The 13,445-nt window shown below is 40.6% G+C and overlaps 1 protein-coding gene across 1 annotated transcript; it reads left to right on the forward strand.

Moving 5' to 3' along the window:
• Positions 1-227: 227 nt before the first annotated feature.
• LOC101696380 (olfactory receptor 5B2-like) lies at positions 228-6,555 on the forward strand. The gene is made up of 3 exons (XM_004869835.2): positions 228-1,134; positions 3,466-3,600; positions 6,521-6,555. Exons 1-3 carry the CDS (start codon positions 228-230, stop codon positions 6,553-6,555), a joined length of 1,077 nt encoding a protein of 358 aa, XP_004869892.2.
• Positions 6,556-13,445: the final 6,890 nt, after the last annotated feature.

The following is a 13,445-nucleotide window of genomic DNA, read 5'->3' on the forward strand; positions in this document are numbered from 1 at the left end:
ATGATCCATTAAAATTTTAAGAGTTTAAAGCTTGGAAAACTACATACAATTTATAAAATCAGCTATGTTTTCAAGAAAATACTCCTGGAGAATCTTCATTTACAAATCCATCTAAGATTACACACTACACGTGGTGCTTGTACTTTCTAATTTCAGTTCAGTTTCTTTATGTTTCTGTATCTTCTTTCTCACTGCTGCAGCTCATGTAGAGGTTCTGGACAGCACTGATGGAGAACAGGACAGAGATGACCCAGTTCCTCCTCCAGGGACTGACCGATGACCCAAAACTGCAGATTCCCCTCTTCATCACCTTCTTCCTCATCTACCCCATCACTGTGGCTGGGAACCTGGGGATGCTCCTACTCATCCTCCTGGACCCTCGTCTGCACACTCCCATGTACTATTTCCTGAGTAACCTGTCTCTAGTAGATTTCTGTTACTCCTCAGTTGTCACTCCCTCTGTCATTGGCAGGCTCCTGACAGGAAACAAGGTCATTTCCTACAATGCCTGTGCTGCTCAGATGTTCCTGTTTGCAACCCTCATTTGTGCGGAAAATTATCTGTTTACTGCAATGGCCTATGACCGCTATGTAGCAGTGTGCAAGCCCCTGCACTACACCACCACCATGAGGAGCAGTGTGTGTGTAGGTCTCCTCACAGGCTGCTATGTCCTTGGTTTACTGAATGGCTGCGTCCACACTGGGGAAGCCTTCAGTCAGTCCTTCTGCAGCTCCAATGTGATTCATCACTTTTTCTGTGATATCCCACCAGTCATGGCTCTCTCCTGCTCAGAAAAACAGGTTAGTGAGCTGGTTCTTGTCTATCTTGTGAGCTTCCATATTGTTTTTACCCTGCTGGTCACTTCAACATCCTACATCTTCATTTTTGGCACCATCCTGAGGATGCACTCAGCTGCAGGACATCGCAAGGCTCTGTCCACCTGTGCCTCCCACTTCACTGCTGTCTCCATCTTCTATGGGACTACAATGTTCATGTACCTACAGCCCAGCTCCAGTCACACCATGGATACTGATAAAATTGCCTCTGTGTTCTACACCATGGTGATCCCCATGCTGAACCCTATGGTCTATAGCTTGAGAAACAAGGAGGTCAAGAGTGCATTCTTAAGAGTCAAGAATGCATGGAATTGTGGATGGCCCAGTAAATGTAGGATTTTGATAGTAACTTTGTGAGATAAACCATTTCTGGGTTACTTCTTTATTTTCATCTCCAAGAATATTGTTACATTTTGAAGCCTATATTAAAATTAAATTATTGAAGTAATTCCTTCCTGTGCAAAAATCGTTTTGACATGAAAAATGCTAGTGTGTCCAGAAATAAATAGAGAGTGAGAATGTTTAAGATATTGCCATGTCTGCTGCCTATACCATGCTCAAGGATACTGATGTATGCATGCGTTACACAGGGGTTCTGTTTTAGACCTCATGGCAATGGAAATGTGTGTACAACAGGATCAAAGATGCCCATAAGTATAGCAATGTCCACGGGGGTCTCGTGATGACAAATAAAAGTGGATGTGGTAGGTTTCATCAGACTCAAATAGAATGTTATTGGTGGCAGTTAATTTTTGTCTTCAATTGGCTGAACAATGAGATACTCAGGTAGGCAGGAAACATATTCAATGTTTTTGACTGTCTATGAGTGTTTGCAAAGAGCCTGGTATTTAATGTAGAGGACTGGTAAAGAAGATCGGTCCTCTTCATTGTGAGAAATAGCACAAAACATCAAGAGAGGGCAAGTTCATTCTCTCTCTCTCTCTCTCTCTCTCTCTCTCCCTCCCTTGCTCTCTGCCCCTTTCTCTCCCTCTCTCCTTTAGGACATTTCCTGTCTGACACTCTTAGACACCAGTGAATGCCCTGTACCTCTTCTTGGTCTCCAGTCTCCCACACTCACACCAGGCCTCTCCCCTCCTCTCTCCCAGGCCTTCCTGTCAGACTCAGTGAGCCCCTGCCAGCCTTGCCCTTAGGATTGCTGAGGGAGAGTCCCGGAACTTCACCCCCTCCCTGTCATACACCACAGTGCCTCCAACACACGTCCTCCTCCATGCTTATACCTGTAATGTTGATGTTGGTTTACTTGAGAGCCACAAATAAAGTAGTACTTATTAAAAACTATACTTTAATATTTTATTTAGGCAATAGTATACAATTATGGCTAAGATTTATTCAATCTTTAATGATATTCCTAGAGTGTTAATTTGAGAAATCATGTTGTACATTAAGAAAGAAAGATCTTTTTCTTAGAAATTAATGTGCAATGAGTAAATCTTACATCTGAGGTGAATTAATATTTGTTTTTGATGTCAAAATTCTGTACATTCAACATGATCGTGCTTACAAAAGGATAAAATAGAACAATAAAATGCAGAAAATACAGCCATCTTTTTCATCTATTCATATCTCACTACACATGCAGATTAAGAATTAAACATAGAAGTAAAAAATATTGCACACTTTTCTTTCTGTGAGTTCTTGAAATTGTAATGTTTGCCATTCATTTCTACTTAGTTTAGTTAATTTTCCCTTGTTCTCTCCTCACTCTCCTGTTTTTCTCCTCTTCTATTCCACTGATTTTCTTGCGGTTTCTTCACATCAAGCAAGTTCATGCCTCAGGCCCTTTGCTCTTGCTGTGCCCAGTGTGAATGTTCTCTCTCCATTCAGGACCCTGGCTGCATGGACCCTGTCCTGGAGCCCTGCCCTGACCACCTTCTTCAGCTGCTCAGTGTCCTGTCACCAAGCCCACTGTCCCCCCCTCCTCAGTCATTCTCTGCGCTTGTTATCAACCCTTCACTTCTACTCAAGCCTATGTGTAGTTATTTCTCTTCCCAAAGAGAATGCAGACTCCAGGAGAGCAGAGAATTTCACTGTTTTTGTAGAACATGATGATCAGTAGCTGAAAACATCTCTGTTGCACCATAAATTCTCAAGAAATGGTTGTTAAATGTACAAAAATATAACTGAGTATTGATATGAATTGTGCCGATATGCTGAGCCCGTGACTCATTGGCTGTGACAGTGAATCATGCGTACTCAGAACCTTCTGGATCAATGTTCAGCACGTCTGAAGAGACATGTTCATTTGTGATTTGCTGAAGCATTCTTTCCTACACTCGTATCCTCTCACTTATAGACAAATGATTTCCTGGAAATCTCATCATTACATGGATCATCTCAAAACTTTCATTCTCTTTTTACTTAAAATTGCTGACTCATTAAGTGATAAATAACATCATGTAAGTACTATTTGGTAATTCATAAAGATATATTAAATATGAAACACAGTCCATACCTGGTTATATTTGAGCAATTTCTACAAACACACAAGGTATGCACTTCATTGAAATGATTTTAAAGGTCCGTGTAGAAAATACACATAATAATATTTGTGAGTGAAAAACAAAATACACTCAACCTGCTAGTAAAAGTGTACCTTTCCATCTTGCATTTGGATCTTACCAGAGCTCAGTCATCTATAAAACCCAAGCCCACTTACGTGTGTCCTTCCACAATTGGTTCCTATTCACTCTTGTGCCACTGGTGACTGTGCACTTGGAATCATTCCTAATTCTTAGGTTAATAGGTACTGAATTTAGAATCTTTGTATTATTTAATTTTTTGCACTATTTTATTATTTATGTTTGTACCAGTAATAGCACTCAGGGCCTCTCTCTTGCCAGGCAGGCACTGTACTGCTAAGCTACAAACTTGGCCCTGGAATCTTTTTGAGTCACAAAACTTTTAGACACTGCAGAATGTTCCCATGCATCCCTGGGGTAGGGTCATGATAGTCCTCAAATGATCAAAGTCCTAATTCTGAATCATTTCAATATTACTCACTCAATGAGACCCCAAGGCTCTATGGAGATGTCAGTAACTGCAAGACTTTACGAACTAGAGACCATCAGGGTTATCTGTGTGCCCTCAGAGAAACCCCATGAGTCCCGCTGAAGTGGAGTCAGAAATGTTTCGCACAGACAGCAGGGAGATGGCTGAGTGGCTCAGAGTCAGAGTGATGTGGCCACAGGGATGGAAGCCTGCAGCCCCTGGCAGATGGGAGAGGCAGGAAGTGGAGTCCTCTGGAGACCTGAAGGGACCATGGTACTGACAGACTTGATTTCAGTTCCCTGGGATTCTTGCAGACTTCTGGTTCATAGACCTATGAAGGAATCAGCATGAGTTGTAACTTCCAAGACTGCAGAAGTTTATGACAGAAGTCATGGTAGCATGTGATAAAAGCCCTTATTGTTTCTCCTGTGCTCTAATCATATTGACTGTGTAACACTTATTTGGATAAATTCTCCAGTGAAGCCACCTGAATTGGGTTTTCCTTTCTCAGGCAGTTTTCTTTATCATTTGCTTATCTACACTTGTTATGGTTTACCCTTCTTGGCCATGTTGACTATGAGACCAGCCAGAAGTCACCAGGTGGCAGATGTGGTGAGTGAGGAGGAGGAGGACACAATGGAAAATTTTGTTGGGCAGAAATTGCCACACACATTTGAATTAGCGCAGCACATGGAGGCAGGCAAAGATGCTCATGAAGAGGACTTCCATAAAGTCTTCAGCACGCAGGGGAATGGGGAAACCGTAAGAACCAAGATACAGCATGTAAACTTTCAAGATCTCAATGATGAATATAACTGGATTGTTTACCTAAAATACACAAATAACAGTAAAAGACTTCAGCAGGTGCCAGAAAGGGTGTGATTAATGTGTTCCAAGTGAAGGAGTGCTGACTTGTATACAATTAATGGCAGTGTAGAGCTTACTATAATACATTGTTTTCCAAATTTAATCACCCAACCTTTATTTTTTACCACATCTTATACTTACAGGAGATAAGGGCCTCTTTTAGGACAGATATGTAAGCCTTTGGGTTATTTACAGAGGAGTCAAGATAGTAACTCAACTCTTTAAAGTGTCCTGCACTTTAGCCAACGATATCAGGAGAAACCAAGTCAAAGTCACTGCATTAAAAAATGTGACAAATATTCCAAAGAACCATAGACATGGTGTGTTCCTCACTTGGGGCCACTATTACAAAACAGCTCAGATTAGATAGTTCATAAGCCACAAAAACTCATGTCTCAGAGTTCAGATAGCTGCGAGGGCCACCTGAGATGACAGCAGAGTCAGATCCTGGGAGGGCTTGTTCCTCCTCTGGGACCTTCTGCTGTATTTTCACAGGGTGCAGAGGGAAGAACAATGCTGTTGTAAATTCACAGGGCACAGAGTACTGTGCTTCAGACAGTGCAAGGCAGAAAGAGCCAAAGGCCTAGTGAATTCTGCAAGCCCTTCTATGAGGGTGCTAATCTCTGCCACGGGGCAGTGATCAATTAGCTCCTAACCTAGACTTCATGGCCCCCTAGGGTCCCACCATGTAATATAATCACATTGGGGTGCAAGTGCCCCGTGAATGGGTGAGGAGCACATGCTTCCCTCCCATAGCACAAGTTCCTTCTGTCCTTGTTGTCTCTGGAACCTTTCATTAGGATTTAGCATGGTGATATTGTGTGTATCTGTATGGCCAGATCAGGCCATGGACAACCCGCTTCTCCCTACTACTGAAAACAGTGTCATTAGTGCTTTTAAATATCATAAGGTTAAAAAGCCAAATACAGAAACTCAAGAACAAGTTCAGAAACTTGTCCTTAATATTCTGTTCCTCTAAATCCAAAATCATGTTTACAGGTTTTCTACACAATCAGAACCAATGGAATATGCCTAACATATATCCATGTTCTCTCTCCCTCTCTCTCTCTGTCTCTCTCCACTCATCAATTTCATGGCTCATATCTACAATTCCTGAACTCTGGGATATGAGTCAGAGAGATCACAAATTTGAGCCCAGCTTGGGAAACTTAGTGATTTAGCAAGTTCCTTTCTCAAAATAAAAAAATTTAAGCAAGTGTTTGCTATGTAGCTTAATGGGAAGGTCCCAGGTTCAATCCCCAGTACTACAAAAAAGATGAATTTAATTGACTCTTGTGATTATGACCTACGTGAAATCCAAATCTTGAGGTGTCCTGCATACTCAGGGTCTGGAGAACAGGGGCTATCCTGGCTTGTATATTTCTATAGTGAAAAAGTTGCTTCAATATCATACCAAGATATCTCTGTTCCTGTAGAGTTACATTCTCCCTCTTCATGTTGCTATTATCACAAAGTAGATCTTTTTTTATTTGATTAAATTAAACTGATTTACTATGAAATTTTTATTCATTTGTAAAACTACAAATAACAGAAGTTATGAATCTAAACAAAAACACTATTTTTATATTCTTATGTTGTTACCCTTACCAGTTTTTATTTATTATTGGTATTAAGTTTTTATTTTATTTCAAATTGAAAATCAGTCATTCCATATGTTTATGGTGTACAACATGGTGATCACATGATTTGGAGCAACTTTCTGGAATCTATCACTTACAGGGAATATTTTCACAGTTCTTGCAGAACAGTTCTGCCAGTAACTGACCCTCTAATTTCATTTATTTCAGAAACTCTCATGACCTCCTTCATTCCTGAAGGATAATCCTGTTGACCCCAGAGTTATTTCACAAGTTTTTGTTTTTTAGTGACATATTCTTAGTTATGATGTCTTCTAGCCTCCTTGGTGTCCAGGAGAAAACCACTATGAAGCCGACTCAGAAACTCCCTTGTTTCTCTATGGGGAAAACATGTTGCTTATGTTTTGCTCTTCTGTGAATCTTTTCTTTGGTGGTGAACAGTCTGAATAAAAAGCATGTGTGGATCTCTTCACATTTATATTCTTGACATTTGCAATCATTTAGGAAGGGAAAGGTCATGTCTTCCATCAAATTTGAACTTACGAACTTAGTATTAAATTGTTCTTTATTCCTTTTTGTACCTAACTGCTCCATCTGGAACTCAAATTTTACATCTGTTGGTGTACTTATAGGTGTGCAAAAAGGCCTTGTGCTGCATAGAGGATTACATTTTTTCTCTTCTCTCCTCATAGAGAATTACACTAATTAGTTTAACTTCAAAATCACCAGCTCATTCTTCTCCCTCTAAAATCCCATATTCAAATAGATCATCTTAAAATTTCTCATAATTTCTGCATAAAATGATGTCTCATTCAGTGGAATATGACTTCAAATAAGTACTAACTGATAATTCATAAAGATGTATTACATAGGAGTCAGCCCGCTGCAGACAGGCAGGTCTGCGCATGTGCTACTGAGGTTGAGAGTCTAGCAGAACACGCCAAATCAGCCCACACCCTGGAAACAATCCACTGGACACCCGCCCTCACTCCTCTGTACAGCAACCTGGTTCCACACTACAAAGACTCAGAAGACACCAGACCACCAGACCACTGTACTGAGTCCCACCACTCCCGGCCCAGAGGAAAGGGCTTTTGGGCCACCATCCCTACCACTGATCCTGGCCCCTATCCCACTTCTCCCAGCTCAGAGGAGGTAATCCGTGCAGGTGCCAACAGCCCACCCCCCACTCAAAATGAGAAAACACATAAATAAGCATCAAAACCAGACTTCCAGATCATCAACAGCAACCCCAAAGGGAAATGAGATGGAACACTCTGATACTCAACCACCTGGACCCACTGAACTGGCAACAAAAGGGGATCTGGAAAAAATGAAATCAGAAATAATTTCTCAGATAACAGGAGAAATTGTACCCCTAGTGCACGACATGATTAATAAATCTAAAGAGGAGCTCAGGAACATGATGGAATCCCAACATAGGAAACAAATGGAATCCGTAAAACACATGAAAACAGATTTCCAGGAGATGAAAAATCCCATTGAAAGTCTACAAAGCAAAATGAGCCAATGGGAGGACAGAATTTCAGATATAGAAGATAAGATTGCAATTAATGACCTGGAAAAGAAAAATTGCTTCAAAATTGTAAGGAAACATGAGAAATCAATCTAGCAGCTGCTAGATGATGCAAAGAAGAATAACGTAAGACTGATTGGAGTCAATGAAGATACAGGAGAGAGTGCAGAAGACATAAAAAAAGTCTTTACAGAAATAATGGCAGAAAACTTCCCAAGCAGGGGAAAAGAGCTTGACATACAGATAAGGGAGGCATATAGGACTCCAAATAGCCTTGATCAAAAAAAATCTACACATAGGCATATAATTGTTAAGATTCCAGAAACTCAACAGAAGAACAAAATTCTACAAGCAGTCAGAGAAAAGAAACAAATCACATACAAAGGAAAGCCCATTAGAATCACAGCAGACTTCTCAACACAAACCATCAAGGCAAGAAGAGCTTAGAGTGACATATTCCAAGCCCTAAAAGAAAACAGTCTCCACCCCAGATTGATGTACCCTGAAAAATTATCTTTCAAAATTGATGGAGAAATAAGATACTTTCATGACAAAGAGCAACTTAGGAACTTCATGAATATCAAACCAGCACTCCAAAGAATTTTACACAATATCCTAGGAACTGACATTGAGTATCACAACCCCAGGAAGCAAAGCAGAATGAACCCATCTGGCATGACAAGAAATTAAATATAAAGGGGGAGAACTCAACAAAAAGAAAACGTCATGCCAATGACAAGTCAATATGTTTTTTATAACCATCAAAGTTAACAGTCTCAAGCCAGTGTCTCCAGGACTGCTCCAGCTTTCCCTTGCTGCCATTTTGACTCCTCTCATTTTCTTGATTAATTCCAAGAAAGTGAGTAGTGAGCCTGCTGCAGACAGGCAGGTCAGTGCATGCCCTACCGAGGTCCCGAGTGGCACGGAACACTCTGAATCAGCCCACTGCAGACAGACAGGTCTGTGCACGCCCTACTGAGGTCCCAAGTCGTGCAGAAGATGCCAAATCACCCCACTGCAGACTGGCAGGACTGCCCACGCACTGCCGAGGTCCCAAGTGGCACAGAACATGCCAAATCAGCCCGCTGCAGACAGACAGGTCTGTGCATGCCCTACAGAGGTCCCGAGTCCTGGGGAAGATGCTGAATCACCCCACTGTAGACAGGCAGCTACCTGGTTCCACACTACAAAGACACAGAAGACACCAGACCACCAGACCAAGGTACTGAGTTCTGGTGCTCCTGGACCAGAGGTAGGGGCTTCAGAGCCACCATCCCACTGCTCCTAGTCCAGAGGAAGGGACTTCCCAGTCACCATCCCTCACGCTGCTCCCAGCCCAAAGGAAAGGGCTTTTGGGGCACCTTCTGTCCTGCTACTCCTGGCCCAGAGGAGGGGGCTTTTAGGCCACCATCCCTTCCACCGCTCCCAGCCCAGAGGTAAGGGCTTCTGAGCCAGCATCTCACTGCTCCTGGACCAAAGGAAGGAGTTTCCCAGCCACCATCTCTCCTGCTGCTCCCAGCCCACAGGAAAGGGCTTTTGGGTCACCATCCCTACCACTGCTCCTGGCCCCTGTCCCACTTCTCCCAGCTCAGAGGAGGTAATCCATGCAGGTGCTAACAACCCCCCGCCCAAGTCGAAATGAGAAAACACATAAATAAGTCTCAAAACCAGACTTCCAGATCACCTACAGCAACCCCAAAGGGAAATGAGATGGAACACTCTGATACTCAACCACCTGGACCCACTGAACTGGCAACAAAAGGGATCTGGAAAAAATGAAATCAGAAATAATTTCTCAGATAACAGGAGAAATTGTGCCCCTAGTGCAAGACATGATTAATAAATCTAGAGAGGAGCTCAGGAACATGAAGGAATCCCAACATAAGAAACAAATGGAATCCATAAAACAGATGCAAATAGATTTCCAGGACATGAAAAACTCCATTGAAAGTCTACACAGCAGAATGAGCCAATGTGAGGACAGAATTTCAGATATAGAAGATAAGATTGCAATTAGTGATCAGGAAAAGAAAAATTGCTTCAGAATTATAAGGAAACATGAGAAATCAATCCAGCAGCTGCTAGATGATGTAAAGAAGAATAACATAAGACTGAATGGAAACAATGAAGAAACAGGAGAGAGAGGAGATGACATAAAAAAATCTCTTCACAGAAATAATGGCAGAAAACTTCCCAAGCAGGGGAAAAGAGCTTGACATACAGATAAGGGAGGCATATAGGACTCCAAATAGCCTTGATCAAAAACAAAATCTACACATAGGCATATAATTGTTAAGATTCCAGAAACACAACAGAAGAACAAAATTCTACAAGCAGTCAGAGAAAAGAAACAAATCACATACAAAGGAAAGCCCATTAGAATCACAGCAGACTTCTCAACACAAACCATCAAGGCAAGAAGAGCTTGGAGTGACATATTCCAAGCCCTGAAAGAAAACAGCCTCCAACCCAGATTGATGTACCCTGCAAAACTATCTTTCAAAATTGATGGAGAAATAAGATACTTTCATGATGAACAGCACCTTAGGAACTTCGTGAATACCAAACCAGTACTCCAAAGAATTTTACACAATATCCTAGGAACAGACATTGAGGATCACAACCCCAGGAAGCAAAGCAGAATGAACCCATCTGGCATGACAAGAAATTAAATATAAAGGGGGAGAACCCAACAAAAAGAAAAAGTTATGGCAATGACAAGTCAATATATTTCAGTTATAACCATCAATGTTAATGGTCTCAATTCACCAATCAAAAGAAATAGACTGGCAGAATAGGTCAAGAGGAAAAATCCAACAATATGCACCATAAAAGAAACACACTTACTTCAAAATGAAACTCATAGGCTGAAAGTTAAAGGGTGGAAAACAATATTCCATGGGACAGGAACCCGAAAAAAAGCAGGAGTAGCTATCCTCTTGGCAGATCAAGTAGATTTCAAACCAACACTGATTAAGAGAGATGAAGAAGGACACTACATCCTTGTAAAGGGAAAATCCAAGAGGAAGAGATGACAATCATAAATATCTATGCACCAAACACTAGTGCACCCAACTATATAAAACAAATACTAACGGACATGAAAAGTCATATATGCACTAATACAATTGTAATGTGGGACCTCAACACCCCACTGTCACAAAGAGATAGATCAACTAGACTAAAAATAAGTAATGAAATACTAGAACTCAATCGAACTCTTGAACAAATGAACTTAACAGATGTTTACAGAGTCTTCCACCCCACAAAATCAGAATACACATTCTTCTCAGCTGCACATGGGTCATTCTCAAAAATAGACCACATACTCACACATAGAACATGGTTAAGTAAGTGCAAAGGAATTGAAGATATCCCCTGTATATTACCAGACCATAGTGCAATGAAATTGGAGATCCATAGCAAGAGAAACTGGAAAACTTTCATAAACACATGGAAATTGAACAACACACTTCTGAATAACCAATGGGTCACAGAGGAAATTAAAGAAGAAATCAGACAGTTCCTTCAATAAAATGACAATGACAATACAACATATCGGAATCTATGGGACACAATGAAAGCAGTCTTATGAGGGAAATTCATAGCAGTGAATACGCATATTAGGAAAACAGAAAGAGCCCAATTAAACAACCTGATGCTGAACCTCAAGCTTCTAGAAAAAGAAGAGCAGGACAACCCCAAAGCTCATACAAGGGAAGAAATTATAAAGATCAGAGGAGAAATCAATGCAATGGAGACTAAGAGAAAAATACAAAAAAATCACTGAAGTCAAGAGTTGGTTCTTTGAAAGAATCAACAAAATTGACAAACCCTTAGATAAACTTATCAGAAAAAGGAAAGAAAAGGCCCAAATCCATGCAGTTAAAAGGGTGAAATGACAACAGACCCAGCAGAAATTCAGAGGATCATCAATACCTATTTCCAGAACCTATATGCCAATAAGATGCACAACACAGAAGAAATGGACAGATTCCTAGATACATATGAATTACCAAAGTTGAACAAAGAAGACCTAAACATTCTGAACAACCCAATATCAACCAATGAAATTGAAAATGTAATTGAAAATTTATCAACTAAGAAAAGCCCAAGCCCTGATGGCTTCACTGCTGAATTCTGCAAGACATTTAGAGAGGAATTGCTGCCAATACTGTTTAAACTCTTCAATGAAATTGAAAGGGAAGCAATACTCCCAAAATCATTCCTGGAAGCAAGCATCACCTTGATCCCCAAAGCGGAGAAAGACCCAACTGAAAAGGAGAAATATAGGCCAATCTCACTAATGAACATAGATGCAAAAATCCTTAATAAGGTACTGGCAAACAGAATGCAGAAGATCATCAAGAAGATTATTCACCCCGATCAAGTGGGATTCACCCCAGGGATGCAGGGATGGTTCAATAGATGCAAATCAATCAATATAATACACTATATCAATAGAGCCAAGGACAAAAACCATATGATCATCTCCATAGATGCAGAAAAAGCATTTGACAAAAATCCAACATCCATTTATGATAAAAACCCTACAAAAAATTGGAATAGATGGTTTCTACCTCAAACTGATAAAAGCTGTCTATGAACAACCAACAGCCAATATCATACTAAATGGTCAACAACTGAAATTCTTCACACTAAAATCAGGAACAAGACAAGGATGTCCACTATCACCACTCTTGTTCAATATAGTTCTGGAAACATTAGCCACAGCAATTAGACAAGAGAAAGAAAAAAAATGAATAAAGATAGGAAATGAAGAAGTCAAATTGTCATTATTTGCAGATGACATGATACTCTATACAGAAGACCCCAAGAACTCCACCAAAAGTCTTCTAGACTTAATAACCAAATTCAGTCAAATAGCTGGTCAACACACAAAAATCAATAGCATTCCTCTACACCAATGACAGACTCACTGAGAGAGAAATAGGGCAGATAATTCCTTTCACAGTAGCATCCAAAAAACTGAAATACCTAAGAATCAACCTAACAAAAAAAATCAAAGTCCTCTTCTCTGAAAACTATGGCACTCTGAAAAGAGAGATTGAAGATGATACCAGAAAATGGACAGACATGCCCTGTTCCTGGGTAGGAAGGATTAATATAGTGAAAATGGCCATACTTCCAAAACTGCTATATAGATTTAATGCAATTCCAATTGAGATCCCAGCAGCATACTTCATAGACCTCGAGAAAACAATCCAAAAATTCATTTGGAATAAGAAGAGACCCAGAATAGCAAAAGCAATTCTAGGTAACAGAGACATGGTAGGGGGTATCCCAATCCCCAACCTGCAACTATACTACAAAGCTGCTGTGATTAAAAACAGCATGGTACTGGCAAAGGAACAGACCTGAGGACCAGTGGAATAGATTAGAAGATGCAGAAACAAAGCCAGACACACTCAGCCATCTCATCTTCGACAAAGGAGCCAAACACCCTCACTGGAGGAAAGATAGCCTCTTTAACAAATGGTTCTGGAAAAATTGGGCTTCAACTTGCCAAAGATTAAAACTAGACCTATTTCTCTTGCCATGCATTAAACTAAAATCCAAATGGATTAAAGATCTAAA

This window comes from Heterocephalus glaber, unplaced genomic scaffold (genome assembly GCF_053883595.1).
Source record: "Heterocephalus glaber isolate CG9 unplaced genomic scaffold, H.glaber_assembly_v1.0 deba00001805, whole genome shotgun sequence".
Taxonomy (NCBI): domain Eukaryota; kingdom Metazoa; phylum Chordata; class Mammalia; order Rodentia; family Bathyergidae; genus Heterocephalus; species Heterocephalus glaber.

Excerpts from the sequence above, each read along its gene's own strand:
- LOC101696380 (XM_004869835.2), top strand. The coding sequence starts at position 228 with ATGGAGAACAGGACAGAGATGACCCAGTTCCTCCTCCAGGGACTGACC. Across the intron at positions 1,135-3,465 it reads GAGTGCATTCTTAAGAGTCA|TTGGATCTTACCAGAGCTCA; the intron begins AGAATGCATGGA and ends TCCATCTTGCAT. Across the intron at positions 3,601-6,520 it reads CCTAATTCTTAGGTTAATAG|AAACTCTCATGACCTCCTTC; the intron begins GTACTGAATTTA and ends CATTTATTTCAG.